Genomic DNA, 17,611 nt, shown 5'->3' with positions numbered 1-17,611 from the left:
TTCAGCTAAATCCACAGAAGAGGTTGAGGCTGAGGAGTACGAAGGTTGCTGACAAAGCAGAGGTGAGAACACCTATGGGGCTGTGGTGGTTCTGGGACTGCTGCCAAGGAGGCTGCTGTGCTCTGTCATCGGGTACCAGAGCTGCTGCAGCCCTTAGGCAGGAGCTCGGGGAGACGTGTGAGCCAGTTCTCATCAGTAAGGGAGGAGATGCAGATAAAAGGCAGATGTGTGCAGATTGCCTCTTGATGGCTTATTTGGCTCAAATTCAGACTATGACAAAAACAATCAGAAAAAAGCCAATTATGGGTTTTTTTCAATATTAAATCTTTATTATATACAAAAATATTTGTTGGGAATTAACAGACTCTCATCATTTGTACATTAACATTTTTATGTTTGGCTGTGTTTATTGTGAAAATATTAGCTGTGAAAAAGACAGGGGGGTTAGAAAACAAGTCCCAATTTAAAAATGCCCTACGCAGTAGCTGACTCTGGCACATGAGGTCAGAATGCAAACACGTGCCCATGGCCTGCTCCACACTATGGACTCAAAACACACTTAGGTGCTACATCAGTGTCAGGTTTACATTAGGAAGAAGTATAGCTAATAGTTAAGGGGTTTATTTTTTGTAGGATGGTTTCAGCTAAAGAAGGTATTTTCTGTCCAGGAGAGCAGTTTTTAGTTTTACAAGTGTCTAATTCAGTTTAATATGCTGCAGAAAGGAAAAAAGACGGAACAGGAGAGCTACCACCAGGAAAAGCTCAGTGACGGACTGCTAAGAGCCATGGAAATCCAAACACTTCACTGGGATTTTACAGCTCTTGGCCCAGTTTGGGGCAGGAAAGACATCCTTGGACTACAGGGCATGAACGTGACACACGGGCAAGCTGTGGTGTGGCGGGGGGGAGAGGAAGGAATGGCAGTAGGCATTTTCAAAGGGGGAACAATAAATTCCAGCAGTTATCTCCATCTCTAACTGTGCACAAGACCTAAACCACAGCAATCAGTCCAAAAACAACTCATTTTTTTGCAGGCAGCAGTGGTGCTGTGCACCTGCCCCCCAGCACTGCACAAACCATTTTGCTCTATGCTCAGTATCATGTAAGAGGTCAAATAATGGAGAAGTAATTTGGGTTTCTGGAACCAATTTTACTGTATTCCAGGTAAACACTGGCTACTTATGGAGTAATAACTGGATGGGTGCGAGGTCAAAGTTGGACAAGCTCATGATACTAAAAGGACGAGGCTAAATGGGAGGATGTGTTGCCAAGACAGCGTTAGCCCGGCAGGTCAGTCAGTAACCACAGCCAACCATTGCCCTAGCAGCAAAAGGATCTCCATACCAAGTAGCATGAGAAAGGGTTCCGAGACCAAAATTCACCTGTACTTCAAGTGTAATTTATAGAATAAATTAAAAATATTGCTGCAAACCTGCTGGAAAAATAAAAAATTACATTTGGATGTGAAACTGCTGAACGGCCTTCACCAAGCTGGAGTTCGTTTCTAAGCCCCTACAGGGAAATTCCAGCTGTAGCACCAACTGCAAATGAATTGAGAGGTCAGCAGCTCAGAACGTGACGGTCTGAGAAGCAGCATCCCACCATGGGGGACTCAGGTAAATGAGCAGATGCTGCCTGAATTACTGGTGGTACTTACCCCCACATTTTATTTATGTATGTTTTTGTGCACCTGCACGTGAACACACCCGTAATGTTTGGAAGCCAAAGCTGTTTTCACTCTACTTAAGAGTTAACAGTAAGTTAAGTAATAACTTACTTAATAGAGTACGTTACTTAGCAGTAAGTTATGCCAATCTTAAATATCAATGTTTCTATTTGCTATCTCCTCTACAAGACACACATTGAGAATCCCAGACTGTTCCCAGCGGCAAGCTGTTAAATGTACAGAAAAGCAAGAAGGGGAGGCCTAAAAGAGAAACCCAGGAAGAAAAAACAGTTGGGGACGGACACCTGGAGGGGTATTTAAGGCAAGAGGCCGAGCAAGCTACCAGCCCCTGGGTCCAACAACCACTGCCTCAGCATCAATAACTGATCCCACCACTGCTGCACATGTGGTATCATGAAGTTTGGCAATAACTGCAGTCACTCTTGGGAATCTGGGTGAGGCAAGAAACCCTGCATGAAGCAAAGGGCCTGTACACATTTGCAGGGTAGCTGCAGCAGACCTCCACCTGTAGTTGCTCTTAAAGCTGCACCTACAGGCACAGCAGGTGACGGGGAGGCTGCTGCAGTAGCATGATGGGTGTAGCAAGAAACAGCAGCTGCCTCAAAGCTGGTCTGACTGAAGCTGCAAGACAGAGGATGCTTGTGCATAAGGACAGGCCATAATCCACATCTCCCCATTTCTGGAGTGGTGCTCTCTACGTGATCGTTCGCCACTGCTCCTTAAGCACAGCGGAGGGGCAAGCTTGGCTCTGAGGGGAACCTAGCCAGGAGTTTTCTGCGTTTCAAAGAGAAAAAAACCTTCCTCTTTCTTCTCTGAATCACCCTCCTGAAAACCAAACCAAACCCAGATGACTTCCTGAATACTGAGGCAATCTGTACAGCAAGTATTTAGGTAAGATTTCAAAAGATGCAGTGAGTTAGAATTGTACAGAAGCCATCCAAACTGTGACAGTTTAATATAAATACAGGTTCAGAAGTGATGAGCTGATCTGCCGTCCTGCCTCACAAAGCTTTTGTATGTCCAAGTACACAGAGCTGCACTGATGGGAGAACACAGCACAAGTTAAGGATACTGCCCAGGTTACAAATCCCATTTCCCGTGCCTGTGTTGGTCTGTGGTTCTGCTCCGATTTTACCTTCATTTGCTGTTTGCAGAACTTTTTCAAAGACAGACCCTTAGAAATCTGTGCAAGATGCCACATCCCGTTATAGTTGTCCCACTAGACTTTCACTGACTGCATCTTGCCACATGATGTAGAACCTACAGCAGACCTGCGAGCGTAACCTTTAGAGACAGCAAGGAAATCGCTTGGGTACACATGCACCAGAGTATTTACATCAAAGCTGAGATTGGTGCTGCCCACTTGAGGGAATTTTTGGTGCATTTAAGGAAATAACTTAGGGGTCTTGGCATACTGACTGTACTTTTATGTAAAACTCTTCATTCACAGGGCAACTACAGCGTTTCGTCTATCAGTCTATATGTACAGAATTTTACAGCACCTCATGCACTGTCCAAAACAGATAGAAATTACAGATAAATATAGAATTTTTAGATTGAAATATCTGTATATTTAGAAAAATATACATTAGTAAACACAATAAACCAGGTAGAGAAGTGTACCAGTTCTAAAGTCTCACATGCAGGTAACATTTCTGGGTTAAGTCATGGTAGCTTTGTAATGTGGTAACAGACATGAGCATTTTTTGTTTTACCATCCACATACACACATATACACAGACAACTATTTGATAATTTACTTCTCTAAACTACTTAAATATTTATCTTGTGATACATACCATGTATCTTAAACATTTAGCAGCATCTTCACCTCGCTCAGACACACCTATTGTTATCATTAACAGGCAAGGTAAAAAGTTCTCCTGTTTAGCATCTGGAAAATGAATGTTTAGTGCGGAATGATACATGAAATTAACTCCTCCAAAACACTTCAGACAGCTCTTACATGAAATACTGTCCCTTGCTCAAAACCAGCCTTTCAGTGTCTTTCTGCCCTAATTGCACAATGCACCCGTCTCTAACACCTGCTCTGGCACACCCTGACTGCTGTGTGGATGCCTGAAATGGCACCAGCATTCTAAGAACCTCCAAGAATGCTCTATTTTTAACTGTACTTCTCATTCTAGTCATCCCACCAGGCAGTGACAAAGGAAGCAGAATACCTGATAAAAATCCAAAATGCTGAAAACCAAACCAAACCACAACCCACCACCACAAAACCAAACCAACCCCCTTCCCCCCCCAAACTTATAAACCTGCCAACGTGAACTCCCACATTTCAAGATTTAATGGACAGATGTAAGGAATGGGATGTTTGGGTGGGGTTTTTCCCCTTACAACCTGCACGTGGACATCCAGTTAAAACCTGCAGACACTTGGATACGATCTTTGCCTGCAACCTAAGCAAGCCATCTTCTCCTATTGCTTCAGAACTGTACTTCTCAATAGCATCTACGCTACCACCACCAAATGGTCAGCCACGAGGCTCCGCTCTGCTAACTGCTGGATTTAGAAACACTATGGGAACCTGCAGCAAAAGCTAAAGCTTTAGGTTTTAGCAAATACATGGCTGTTTGGAGATGGCTGACTAGGGAGGCTCTTCTGACAATGTTCTCCCTGGAATGGAAACAGAAGGAGCAGAGCGGTTTTCCTGACTAAATCTTGGTGCCCGTGTTTCATGCGTTTCATCTGGTTAAGTAAATTTATGGAAAAAAAAAAGAAGAAAATAAGTGATAGTTGCAATACAAAGAGTACGGGGTGGAAACCGAAGAATCTTCTCATTCCATTCATTAGGGAAGAGTGAGCTCAGCCCACTTTTGGCATCACAAATAGAGTGTTTTCTAACTCGTAACGAAAAGGCATCATATCTGTCCAGATAGCACATCCTATTTACAGCATATGTAGCTCTCCTATTCCACAGTAAATAAACACAGTTTAGTCACGTTCAGCATATAGTGCCAAGAGCAAATCATTAGTCACGCAATGGCTCTGCTCTCGTTGCTGCTACATACAACACCTGATCCATTTCTCAAAGCAGCCTCTGAGCGATAGGATCACAGAACATGTCTCCTGGGGAAGGAAAAGAAAAGCCTCATGCTGGTGCCACATTTGAAAGCTTTGTCAAACTTAAACAAAACCACAGGAAAACATCCTGAAAAGCGTAACGATAAAACAAAGTAGTGGTCCAAATTTTCCTCAGAGAACTTCAGATTCCTTCTGGAAGACCAAGATCTCAGTACCAGGAGCCACAAGGATTACCTGTGCTATACACAGCTTCAACTAACGTTTTCCACACACACTAGAATCTCAAGCTCCCCTTGCCCCTTTTACCCCACAACAACCAACTTCATAGGCTTTGAAAATCACCTGTAGTATATGGGTGTTTGTGTGCAGGGGTGTTTGAGATTTACGCTTCTCCAATACTGCATCAACTCCATTTTTCTTTTCCTTGTGCACAGAGTCTTTAAAAGCCCCAGGAAACAATACTGGTTTGCAATGTCTAAGCCTCTTTTCTTTCAGAAATAGTTCTGATGAGGCTGCCTTTCAATAGCATTCTGTGTCGCACTTTGGTGATGAGAAAGAAATCAGAAGCCAGGTGCCTGTCACCAGATGGAAGAGAAAATTAAACAGATAGATGACTTCAGTTCAGACACCTAATCTGGTAAGTGTTGGTGAATGCTACTATATACAACAGCTGACGTTACAATATAAAATATGGTCACAAAAAGAGCTAGTCCTAGCAACGAGCTACATTTTCATTTTGCTCTTATTAAGCAGAAATTTACATCAGCATAAGTTGTGATCAATGAACTTGAACCTAATACGAATTATATCAATGAGCCTACTAAGGGAAGAACTGTCACTAAACAAAAGGTATGTTGTAAAACAAAAAGGTACAAACAACATTGCTTTTTAGCAGTAAGCTTCCAATTCACAAACTAGCTCATAAAAAAAGCAATTAAAAACAATGTAACAAAAAGCACAGAAACTCTACTACATCACACTCCTAAAAATACAGCAGTTGATCATGTACAAATATTCCAAAATATAGAACCCAGCTGGGTATCACAGAAAATGAAGCCAAAGATCACCACACAAATATCAAACAATATCCTAAGAACAAAAGAAAATGCCCCCCCTTTTTTTTTCTTCCTTTTTAAGCAATGTGTTTTCACAACGTGAATAAATACTCCTAAACGTTAAGCTTCACTCTACAAGGCTCCACGTTATCGAATTCCCTCTCAGGCTACTTCCCCATTATTCCAATTGCACGGCGTTACCCTGTGTACCAGCTTTTAACGTCAGTCCTTCAGCCATAACAGGCTAACAGGCTGGCTCTCCAGAACAGCCTCATAAGCAGCTTGCACGGTATTGCTTTACGTTATTTGAAGAGACACGTGTAAGGGAACCTACACGACAGTTGTCGAAATCAAGAGACAGCAAGAATTTGTGAAACATCAAGAATGCACCAACATTAAGCCGAAAGAAGCTGGAGCAATGGAGCTGTGTGTTTGTTGCTGCTTTTAATACTTAAAATTCTGCTCCCATGAAGTTACTATTTTTTAAGGAAAAAAAAACCAACCCCAAACAAAGAAATTAGAGTTCTTTCCTAATAAGAGCTATAGACTTTTGACTGGTTGAACACTGACGTTAACAAGGTTTACAAAATATTATTTCAAGTATCCTTTTTTTAATCACAGTGAAAATGTAAGACCAAGATGTAAATGTTGAAGTGAATGACTGAAAGTTTCTTAGATGAAAAAGGCAAAGGTACTAAATCAAAACATAGAAAAATGCTTAAACGCATTTCCTTCATGTGATATGAATAGAAAGGTTATCTGTAAAAAGTTAGAAAAATTAAAATAAATTACATATTTAAGTACACTTTCCCTTCAGCATTTCTATAAAAATTCAGAACAGTGTACTTTGGAATATACACAGAGTAAAAATGCACAGGTGCCGTAGTCATCGCCGGTATCTACACAATGTCACTTCAGCGTCTTGCTGCAGTTGAATTTATTTGTTACTTGAGCTCCTCCTGGGAAACCTCAATACACCCAACTAATGGGGACCCACTGCGGTTCCAGCCTCAGCCTCTCGATAGCAGTCTGCAGCTTCTCGAAGGCTTTGTCTAGGTTGTCATTTACAATGGTCAGATCAAAATAGTGGTTGTACGCTCTCTGGATCCGTGCGCTTTCATCCACTGTTTTCTTCAAATCAGTGTCCTGGTGAAGAGATCAGAGAATCAACCAGGTTGGGAAAGACCTCCAGGATCATCAAGTAGGTGTTACGGAGAACATCAGACTTGGTGAACCCTCATAAACATGCAAGAAGGATCCCTTCATTACGTAACAACTGACTGCTTAAGGTTACATTAAGAATAAATTTAAAAAATAATGAAAGTTTTCATTTATAGTAAATCCACACAGAACTTACAGCTAAAATGCATTGAAAGGGCTGAACAAGTTATGAGCTGTGCCAAAATGTTAAATATGACAACCAAATGTTTGCAAATCTTGCAATTTTTAAGAAAGTCAATAGAAGCACATGAGCTTATGCACATCGGTTTGTATCTGCAACTGACGTTCCAATCAGAATGAAAGCGATGCTTTAGGAATGAGTCAATCTCTTATGTAAAGGTATTTGTGCACTTTATTTCCACAGAAAGCACAAAAAAGGCCAAGAATTTAAATTAGTGGGAAGTGAAAGACAATGAAAGATATATTTCTAGTAGAAGAAAGCTCTAGAATACTTCCTGCTTTTAGAGGCTACATTTCAGCCTTGCTCACCTGACGTCAGATCCTGATGTGTAAACTACTGCTGCATTATCTAAGCTCTGACATGAGCTACAAAATACACAGGGAATTTATATCCCTACATTACAAAGCCTTCATGAAGTGCTGTCACTGAGCTGTTCTTTCTGTTCCATTAGTCCTACATACTTAGAAAATCCCTCTCCACTTCTGCACAAAAGCCATTTTTTTTGTAAGCTCTTCTGAGATTTGTCCCCTTGACAGTATTTCTTTTAAAATGTTCCTGTCCTGATACAGTTGTAAACAGAAAAGCCAAAATGAAAAAAGTAAGCTTCTGAATAGCCTCTCCTTCCCAGTAAATGAAGGAGATGAGCAAATGTATCACCCCAACAACCAGAATTTTTGCAATGGAATGGTTTAGGATGCTGGAAATAATGTAGACAGACCCACTAGCAAGCAGAACATAATACTTCAAATGACATTTCTTTTTCACTTGTTCAGGAGGTACAAGAATATGAAATGGGAAACCCTACTCTTTATATACGTGAGTACAGGTATGATTCAGAATGCGTAAAGATACGTAAGTGCACATTTAAAATGTAACCCTCCTCTTTATTATTCGTAAGGAGAAGTAAAAGAGAGAGGCAAGTATGTCCCTTAAGGAATCAAATATTAGGAAGTGCAGGGAATTATTTTTATACTTGTCTGGACAGTTTTAACTTTGCCTTCTTAACACAGAATCACAGAATGGTTTGGGTTGGAAGGGACCTTAAAGCTCATCCAGTTCCAACCCCCTGCCACGGGCAGGGACACCTCCCACTAGAGCAGGTTGCTCCAAGCCCCGTCCAGCCTGGCCTTGAACACTGCCAGGGATGGGGCAGCCACAGCTTCTCTGGGCACCCTGTGCCAGCGCCTCACCACCCTCATAGGAAAGAATTTCTTCCTAATACCTAATCTAAATCTCCCCTCTGTCAGTTTAAAGCCATTCCCCCTTGTCCTGTCCCTACATGCCCTTGTAAAAAATCCCTCTCCGGATCTCTTGTAGGCCCCCTTTAGGCACTGGAAGCTGCTCTAAGGTCTCCCCGGAGCCTTCTCTTCCCCAGGCTGAACCACGCCAGCTTTCTCAGCCTGTCTCTATTGGAGAGGTGCTCCAGCCCTCTATCATCATTCTTGTAGATGCATTGCAAAATTCAGGGTTCATTTGGAGCAGAGAGGAGGAAAGGCAGAGCATCCACATAGATACTAGAATCTGTAATAGCCAGAATCCATTACTAGGACTGACAGTCCTAGTGGTTAAGAGAATGGGATCTCACAGGTTTGAAAAGAAGGAAAGAAGAAATTGAGAGACTAAAAATCCCATATTCATTTAGTGGAAATTAAACCACCAGCCAGCCCCTTTTTATTGCTTTGAATGCCCCGTCAGCATTATACAAGATATTGTTACTATCTAAGCTGCAGCACTATTGTTGTGAGTTGCCAGCTAACCATGGATTTTCTCAGATGGGGAAGCTGTACTATTCTTTAACTGCTCAATCTGGCTTTTTTGCTTTGGTCCTGGAGCTGGTAAAGTTCATGTCCATATAGAATATTTATAATTTGCTGCACTGGAGGAAGCATGTCTCATTTCCCTCTGCTACACACGGTGTCTCAGAAAAGGAAAAAAGATCTAAGGAATAAAATGTGCCACTTCACTTTACATAACAAATCCAAGCAACTTAAAGGGAAGAGAAGCTATTCAACACTTCCTACTCCCCCAAGCATTCTCAGTGCAGCATGTGCTGCTGCAGCAGTGGAAGCAAGGCCTAGTTGCATTCTGTTGTTGGTTTGGTTTTTGTTTGTGTGTGTTTGCTTTCTTTATGTAGGCTGCTATATCTTTCCTAAGGATTACAGATTCCATTTTTAAAGCACACCTATATTACAAGACAAACCCAAAGAAAACTTTTTTGGGGAAAAGCCGTGGAAAGTAAAGGAAAGACATTTACATAAAAGAACAATTCCTGCCATCAAATATCTCCCATTTGCTGCAAATAATCAAAGGTGACACTTCCCAAAGAACGCACTACAAGTAATTTTTGTAATCAACGCTTTTCTGTAAGAGGTCTATTTTTAAGAAAGAAGCAATCTGCCTTACACATAGTACTTGATTAACTTCTACTAAGTAATCAGCAAAAGCCTTGCCTTACTTAAAGATACTCATTTCAGAACAAATTCCATCTAAAATGAAAGGTAAAACCCTAAAATAATAGTATCAGAAGACCCTGTTCAAAGCAAACTAAATATGAAATAATCTGCTTACAGTGAGCAGTTTGGTTGTAATTCCAGCATCTACCACAGCCTTGTGCATAGCACGCAGAGTCTCCAACTCCGGAGCAGCAATAAACACCACATAGGGCATGAATTCGGAAGTCCTCAGTATCTTCAGGGCCTAGAAGCAAAGAAGAAAAAAACCCTCAAAGTTTGAGAATGACTCACCACACGTCACTGTTACTTAAGGGGCACTGCAAAACTAGTCTGTTACAATAGGCAGAAACACATAAGCGAAGATTCCTAGTTCTATTTTAGAAACTCCTACACTGCTTTTTGAAATGCTCAACATCATTCTTTCCTTGGCTAAAAAGATTATTTACGACTCTTTCAGCCTCCCCTTCTACGCAGAATCCTTGCTGGCTTTTTTCCATCTTTCTAACTCATTCCAACTAAGTGCCACAAATGCAAGAATCCAGTTGATATTGTAATCTTCAAACCACATAAGAAGACTTCAAATGTAAAGGCACACCTCTTCAACACTACACTCCTACACTTGCAGTGTAACATTATAAACGACATACCTGTGGATTCACGTCCAAGATGCAGGTCCTTCCTGTCTGAACAACTTCAAGGATGGAATCAATTTTAGTGCCATAAAGATTTCCTTCATATTCTCCGTGCTCTAAATATCTGCCAGCTTTAATATCCATCTCCATTTCAGCTCGTGACACGAATCTGTACGCTTGCCCATCCTTTTCATCATCCCTGGGCTTTCGTGAGGTAACTAAACAAAAAATTTAAAGTACCAATTGAATGTTGTCTTTTTTTATTTGGAATACAAATATGAGGCTGGACTGCCTGTTAGGGAAAGTATAATACACATTAACATACAATTATAATTTTTCCATATATGATTAATTATTCTAATGTAAGTTTCAAAACTGAGCACAGCTCCTCCTGTTCTTTCCTATATGTTGCTTACCATTTGCCTGTTTCCTTTGTATTACTCCTTCACACCATATACAGTACTCATTAATGTGATCTTTTTAATTATTCACTTTATATCATATTAAAGTGACTTGGAATCAAATGAAAGTTTAACTCTCAAATGCCAAATATACTTCTGAAAATAACTGAGCACACATCAAAATCTGCCCTGTCCTGCCCCCCAAGCCTTAGCATATACTTTGCTCGCTGTATTTGCCCTGTTATTCAGGGCAGAATTACCTGAGCTAGCTATAAAGAAAGTTAGCTTAAATGTCAGAAGAAGCCCAGCCACTGCAGCAGAAAATGAGTGAGCTAATGCTGCTTTCCAAGACAACCTACCCTTCGAAGGAAGGTGAATTCACTGCAGAGAGATTAAAGCCAATTTTTAAGTAAAACATTAGCAGCTCTTTTGGGTATTGGCTATTCTGTGCAGTGCAGGCATTGTTTAAGCAAGAAAGTGAAAATAAGGTAAATGAAATAGAAGTATCAGAGTATTACTGCCTTCATTGTCCTATCACCATATTACTTTATTAAATTCTTTGCACTTAATCAGATTTGAACTCTAAAATATATTAAGTGATCCATCGAGTGGATCCCTTTGGTAAAACTTGTATCATCACCGGGTGACACAGCATTACTTGGTGCAACTTGGTGATACAAGTGGAAAGCATTCTCCCCCTTCCAGTAATTCCTATCAGCTTTGTTATTATTGAATACTCAGGTGAAATGATGTTCTGAAGCTGCTAGCAAGAAACATATTACTAGAGTATCTAGGCCTTAGCCAAGATTCTACACAAAGTTTAAAACTGGAATGGTTAATACAATTAAAAAATCATAGCAGTTTGAGACAAATTTTGGAGAATGAGCTTTAACAGTTTACAGCATACAACAGTATATATATGTTTAGATGGGGGAAGGAAGGGAGAGAGAGTATATATAGAGAGAAGACTGTATATACAATGAACTATGTACTGCATGTGCATGATTAGATTGTCAGATTGCTAAGTTGGAATGGGTTTTTTTATGCCTTTGAAGGGTGCTCAAGAGCTCCAAGTAAAAGCATTTTAACACTGTGTTGCATTACTTACATATATTTAAATATCTATGTAGTATTTTAGAGAAAACAATAATTCTGAGGGTTTTTTAAAAAAGGAGTAAGGAATTTTATATGTAATAAAAAGTTTCTTCCTATCTTGCCAATATGAAATAATGAGATTCCCAAAGAAAGATTTCTTTTACAAAATTAATACTTAGAAGTCAACCTTGTTGTCAATTACACATAGCAATTCTAAGTGCCAGTTCTGGCATTAGAGATTCAGCAAATGAAAGAGACTGGTTCTCTTATGTTGCACAATTTATCTTTCAGACCTCTCCCTCCTCCCCCTATTACCAGATCTACTTGTTGCCCACTGAAAACAGAAGGGAAAAGACTGGGTTTGAAATTCTGAAAAGCAGCTGGCAGGAGGAGAATAATAATGTGGCTTGGATAGACCTCTCTGGTCAGCAAACAGGAGGGGGCAGTTAAAGAAATAAAGATCTTGCAAATGAGCAAAGTAACTATCTGGAAGGAAGGCAAGAAAACAATGCTTTGGTAAGACAGGAGGGGTTTTTCTGAAGTTGATAAAAAAGAAAGATCATGGGCTTGAGGCTAGATGTATTAAGACATAATAGTGTCATACAGATCTTGGAGATCACACACACTTCAGTTTTATTTGAAGTGTGTTGCTTCTCCCTACATTTCTGATACTAAAGAAACATGCTTCTACAGATGGAAAACTAAACAGCAGACCTGAGAAACTCCACTGGCTGTTCATTACAGGAGAGCATTAGGAACTTCTAGAATCCTCTCAGTAACTGATGGGGACCAGCACTGAAGAAACCTAGCAGACTGAAACACTGCAGACACAAAAATTGTTTTACTGCACCACCAGTAACATTTAACTGGTAGTTACAAATATTTTCATTGTCACCATGTTATTTCTGTTGTCCGAGAAGATGAAGAACCTTTTGTTTTTGTTTTCCCATGCTACATAATTTTTATATTCTGACAAAATTTCTCCTACCCTGAATCACTGGGATAAACATCAGGTATTTTCCAGATAATAAGAGACTCAAAGTATGAGACTGCAATAGGAGTGCTGGCAACTTACATGGCACTGTGGTTCCAAACCTAGTAGGATTCAGTACTATAAACCTGTTCTTCAAACTTCTTCGCCCCACTCCTTGGGCCCCAATTAAGACCAATGTTTTCCTCTGAAAAGGAGGCATTTTGGCTACTTCCTCATAGATCTGGATTTCATGACGATCAAATTCTACATTGAGGAATGTACAAAACCAGTTAATACACAGTACTGTAAGAAAAAAAAAAATTAAGCAGTCATGCTATATATAAACAGACCATATGCAAATATAAATAGTACTCCAAGGGCATTAATTCTGATGCAAGCTTTCTTGCTTTAAATTGGTATGGGAATAAAATAGTTATCCCTTCATGGACAGTGTAAGTCAGATTATTATCTTTACTTCCAATGAGAAAATCTGAGATTGATCAGAATGGGAAAACTGATTAACAGTTAGTGAGCTTTCACAGCATCACAAAATTCTTAAGGTTGGAAGGTATCTCTGGATGGCATCTGGTCCAACCCCCTGCTCAAGCAGGGCTACCTGGAGACGATGCTCAGGACCACGTCCAGGCAGCTGTCAACTATCTTCAAGGAGGGAGACTCAACAACCTCTCTGGGCAAACTCAGTCACCCTCACCGTGGAAAAAGTGTTTCTTGATGTTCAGAGGGAATATCCTGTGTTGCTGCTTGTTGCCTCTGGTCCTGTCACTGGGCTTCTCTGAACAGAAAGAGCCTGGCTCTGTCCTCTTTGCACCCTCCCTTCAGGTATTTATACCCATTGATGAGATCCCCCTGAGCCTTCTCCAGGCTGAACAGGCCCAGCTCAGCCTCTCCTCATAGGAAAGATGGATGCTCCAGTCCCTTCATCATCTTTGTATGTCCATGTTTCTCCTGCACTGAGGAGGAGCCCAGTACACTTCAGGCGTGGCCTCATCAGTGCTGAGGAGAGGGGAAGGATCACATCCCTCAACCTGCTGACAGCAAAGCTTTCAATTTTTTTTCTCTTTTAACAAACAATTCTTCTCTGACCCTCACATACCAAAAGATGTACTCAGCACCACCATATCTTCACTAGTCATTATTGCTTTTAAACCATAACAACTATCTGATCAAACAAATTTATAATCAAATACTCTACTGCAATTCTTTCAGCTTTGGATCCTCTAGACTCTGCAGTTCAGAAGGCTAAAGTACTCTGCTGTATATGTAATATTAAGAGATACCTGCATTTCTTGTAGTGAGATACATCATCTTTTTCTTTTTTTTGCTGCTTATTGTTCCACAGAAAGGCCCTAGAAATAAAAAAAAGAAACTCATAATTTTAGCTAAATGTCTTTTTCCAAAGCTTATTTACAAGAACATATGCAAGATTAGACTAATTAAATGTACAAGGACTATTTTAGATTTTTATATATTCTAAGGCAGGAGATCATATATATTTTTGTACACATCAAATGGTATAGTAAGAACTGAACATAGAGAACAAATTAGTTTTCCTCTGAACATCAAGAAGCTTTTTAAAAAGCAGCAGAAAAATCCATCAGAGATGTTTAATATATTAACCTTCAGTGTATGCTACAAAAACATCATAAAAAAGAGCTTTTTAAAAAAAATAATAATAATTAAAAGAATTATTTGCCTTTCCCACCTAACTTAGCTTTTCATCAGCAGGTGGCAAAATTGATTCCTGTATCTATGAAGACTAAGCACAGACTTTAGCCTTTGTCCTTCAATGAAAGCCAAAATACAATAATTAGCATTTTGCAATGTTCAGCTTATTCTCACACAGCAGTTTTCTAGTCTCTGTGAAGGCAGGAAAGGCATAACAGATGGGGCAAAATCTATCCCTGAAATTCATTAAATCTTACCTGAATTGTCCCAGTCCCTCCTCACAAAGGCCTTTCTCTTCTCTTCCAGGAACTGGCTGGGAATAAGCCCTGCACTTCCTCCTTCTTTGACATGACTAGCCTGGGGGACAAGAAAAATCATAGGGAAGTTGCGAGAAGCATTTTTCTCATTGACATAGTGATGTCTGACCTTCACACTGCCAATGTTTCCCAAAGGTGATATCGATACATTTACTACTGAGACTTGGAAATTCAAACTCAGATATGGGTATTAAAATTCTGTCTTACAGTAACAGTGTCCTCCCACTGAGTAGTAAAATTCAGGAAACATAAATAAAATAGATACATTTCATTACTGGTTCCCATTAAGTTAGTAAGCTCCTATAGCCATAAACCTTTGGCATCAAAATGGAATTCTCCAGACACTGAACTCTCAAGTGACAAACCCCAAGACTTTCTAGTACACTGTAGATGTATTTTGTACTCTTGACCTGCTCCAAACAGCTTCCAATGCAGCTGATTAACTGTCATTTCACAAACAGTCAATGTCATTAACACATGCCTAATCATGCCTTAAGCTTTTTGCACTAACTAACTAGAGATTTAAAATCTTAATAACTGAAGTATTCCTTATAATGGAAGTTTGGCTAAGATTCTGTACAAAGTAATTTCATGGTTAGCTCAATTCTCAGCAAGCTGAACACATATAAACACACAACTATGAAATGTACACTTCTCCTTAACTGGTCAGCCTGTCTCTTGCTAACAGAACTGTCTGCTTTTACCTATGACTGACTGATATTTTACAGTTAGCAAGTTTTCAGTAACAGTCTGGCATTTCTAGAAAACACAAAGGAAAACCAGGTTTTTTCTCTCCAGTGGCACAATCTGCAGAGCAGGACTTGCAACGCACTATACGAGTTTAACACCTTTCTTGTTTGCCACTGATTGAGTATTTAAGTTTTATTTCTTGTGGACTGCCACAAGTTGCAACTGGAGGATTTGGAAAGCAATACAGAACACAGCATGTAAGCTAAATGTCAAACTACTACAGAGTTAATTGAAACCAATGGACTTGGCAGTAAGAAATTTTTTGCCTTCCCTCACACTTTTTAGTCTTTCCTTCTGCTATTACTGTCACTGACAAGCAACACAATTCAGCAACAGTTGTTGATGTATATTCAGGTATTTTTGTAGCTCCTGAAGAAGTAATACGTCTATTGCTCTCAAGTAATGTTTGGGTCAGTGTTGCTTGTTACCTAGCAAGGGGTGAGCAGTTTAGGGGTAGAAAGGGAAATGAGTAATGCCAAACTTTTTAACTAGATTGCCACTGCCACTTGCAGTTTTGAGTATCTCGGTTGAGAAGAGTGTCTTAAAGGTTCACTCACCCCACTTTCAATGGCACTGATGATGTTTAATTGTGTGTATAGTGTCTTGTTAAAATAAACACACCATAAGCACTAGATTACATTTCTACTGAAGGACTGAATGAGGAAATACAACCTTAAAGCATAATGAACTGTTAATATTTGAAATAGTGCCAAACATTTTGATTATGACCATGCATGTTACAGCTCACAGACACTGACCACCACTGTTGAAATAAAAGATACAGCTTCTCCAAATAGCTATTCTCACCCCTCTTCAAATCCACAGGGTTAATTTCCCTCTCTCTCCTCAACTCTGAGCACTCAGGAAGGGGTCCACTTCTTCCACAGTCTCAGGGAAGGCTTACCACAATTGACATAGTCAACCTAAGATTTTCTGCTAGAAACTGTCCACTTAAACTGACTGTGGAATGTCTAGGCTTATGATACAAGAACAAAGACAAACAGCAGTAATAGCAAAATGAGTGTTACATTCATACATACAATTCATACCATTCAATTTTCTTTAGTATTTCAATTGTTAATATCTTGATATTAGCTTGAAATTGGATTGCAACGTAAATATTTTTTCTTATATCTACTCTTAAAGGGAAGCAGATCATCATTTAAAGAGTTTACTATTACAGCAACTAGTGAAGCTTTTAGGGGGGGTTTATTTTAATCTTTTTACCAACCTGCCACCAATTTGGATCTTCCCGGTTTACAATCTGAAGAATTTCTCCTTTAGAAAATTTCAAACCTGCTTCTTTGCATGGGATGAGGTTGTCATTATATGGATTATAATCAAAATGACACTTCACAAAAACCTGAAATGTGTAAAAAATTTACAAAGCTTAAACATTATAAAATGCATTCTGACTTGTTTGTCAAACTGAAATAATGTCTTTACCTACAGTTAGACATGATCAAAGTTGCATTTGGCAAGTAAAATACAATCTGTGGAAAAAAATGGCACATACCAGCTGAGAGAGTAGAATAATCAGCAGTGCAAACCTTGGATGAAAGAGCTTCATGGTAAAAATAAAACCCCCAACTGTTCTACTTGGACAATGTATTACAAAACACTCATTTCTGCATCTCAGTATGTACAACTCAATTAGTATTCTGACTTTAAATTACTTAAAAATATAAATAAACTCTCAGAATGTGAGCACTGTATTCAAGGTTTCTTAAGAATTAAGTTGGCCATTAAATCAACGTTTTAAATCAAGCAAGGTATGTGACTGCTTAAGACTCAAATTTGATGCAGTGGAAGAAACAGTAAGTTGCACCAGTAGACTGGAATCATCTTATACCTTTTTCTACCAGGTTGGGGAACAAAGGAAGCAGTGCATCTGCCTCAAATACAGCACATTCCCTCAGCTGTATTCCCTCAACAGACTCAATGTTGGCATAGTCTGTTACAGTCACAAGCATTAGAGTCACTACTCGAAGGAGTGTCTTGTAAGATGTTTCAGAGGCTTAGAGGACTTGTTTTAGAGGAACAAGTTACCTCTGCAGTGGAGAAATCGACAGCCTAGAGCAACAACAAAAGGATAAGGAATTGCCACCACCCAAG

The 17,611-nt window shown here is 39.7% G+C and overlaps 1 protein-coding gene across 2 annotated transcripts in view; it reads right to left on the bottom strand.

Moving 5' to 3' along the window:
• Positions 1-5,845: 5,845 nt before the first annotated feature.
• MPP6 (membrane palmitoylated protein 6) overlaps positions 5,846-17,611 on the bottom strand; it is a 56,977-nt gene continuing 45,211 nt past the window's right edge. For both annotated transcript variants that reach the window (XM_030489717.1, XM_030489726.1), the window contains exons 6-12: positions 16,728-16,859; positions 14,687-14,786; positions 14,042-14,110; positions 12,846-13,007; positions 10,290-10,492; positions 9,758-9,886; positions 5,846-6,933 (exon numbers count right to left, since the gene is read on the bottom strand). In XM_030489717.1, coding sequence (XP_030345577.1) covers positions 6,757-6,933; positions 9,758-9,886; positions 10,290-10,492; positions 12,846-13,007; positions 14,042-14,110; positions 14,687-14,786; positions 16,728-16,859 — 972 coding nt within the window. In that variant the 3' untranslated portion in view covers positions 5,846-6,756. The remainder of the gene's footprint in view (positions 6,934-9,757; positions 9,887-10,289; positions 10,493-12,845; positions 13,008-14,041; positions 14,111-14,686; positions 14,787-16,727; positions 16,860-17,611) is intronic.

The sequence above is a fragment of the Strigops habroptila genome, chromosome 1 (genome assembly GCF_004027225.2).
Source record: "Strigops habroptila isolate Jane chromosome 1, bStrHab1.2.pri, whole genome shotgun sequence".
NCBI lineage: Eukaryota > Metazoa > Chordata > Aves > Psittaciformes > Psittacidae > Strigops > Strigops habroptila.
This window is presented reverse-complemented; position numbering and strand designations above follow the sequence as displayed.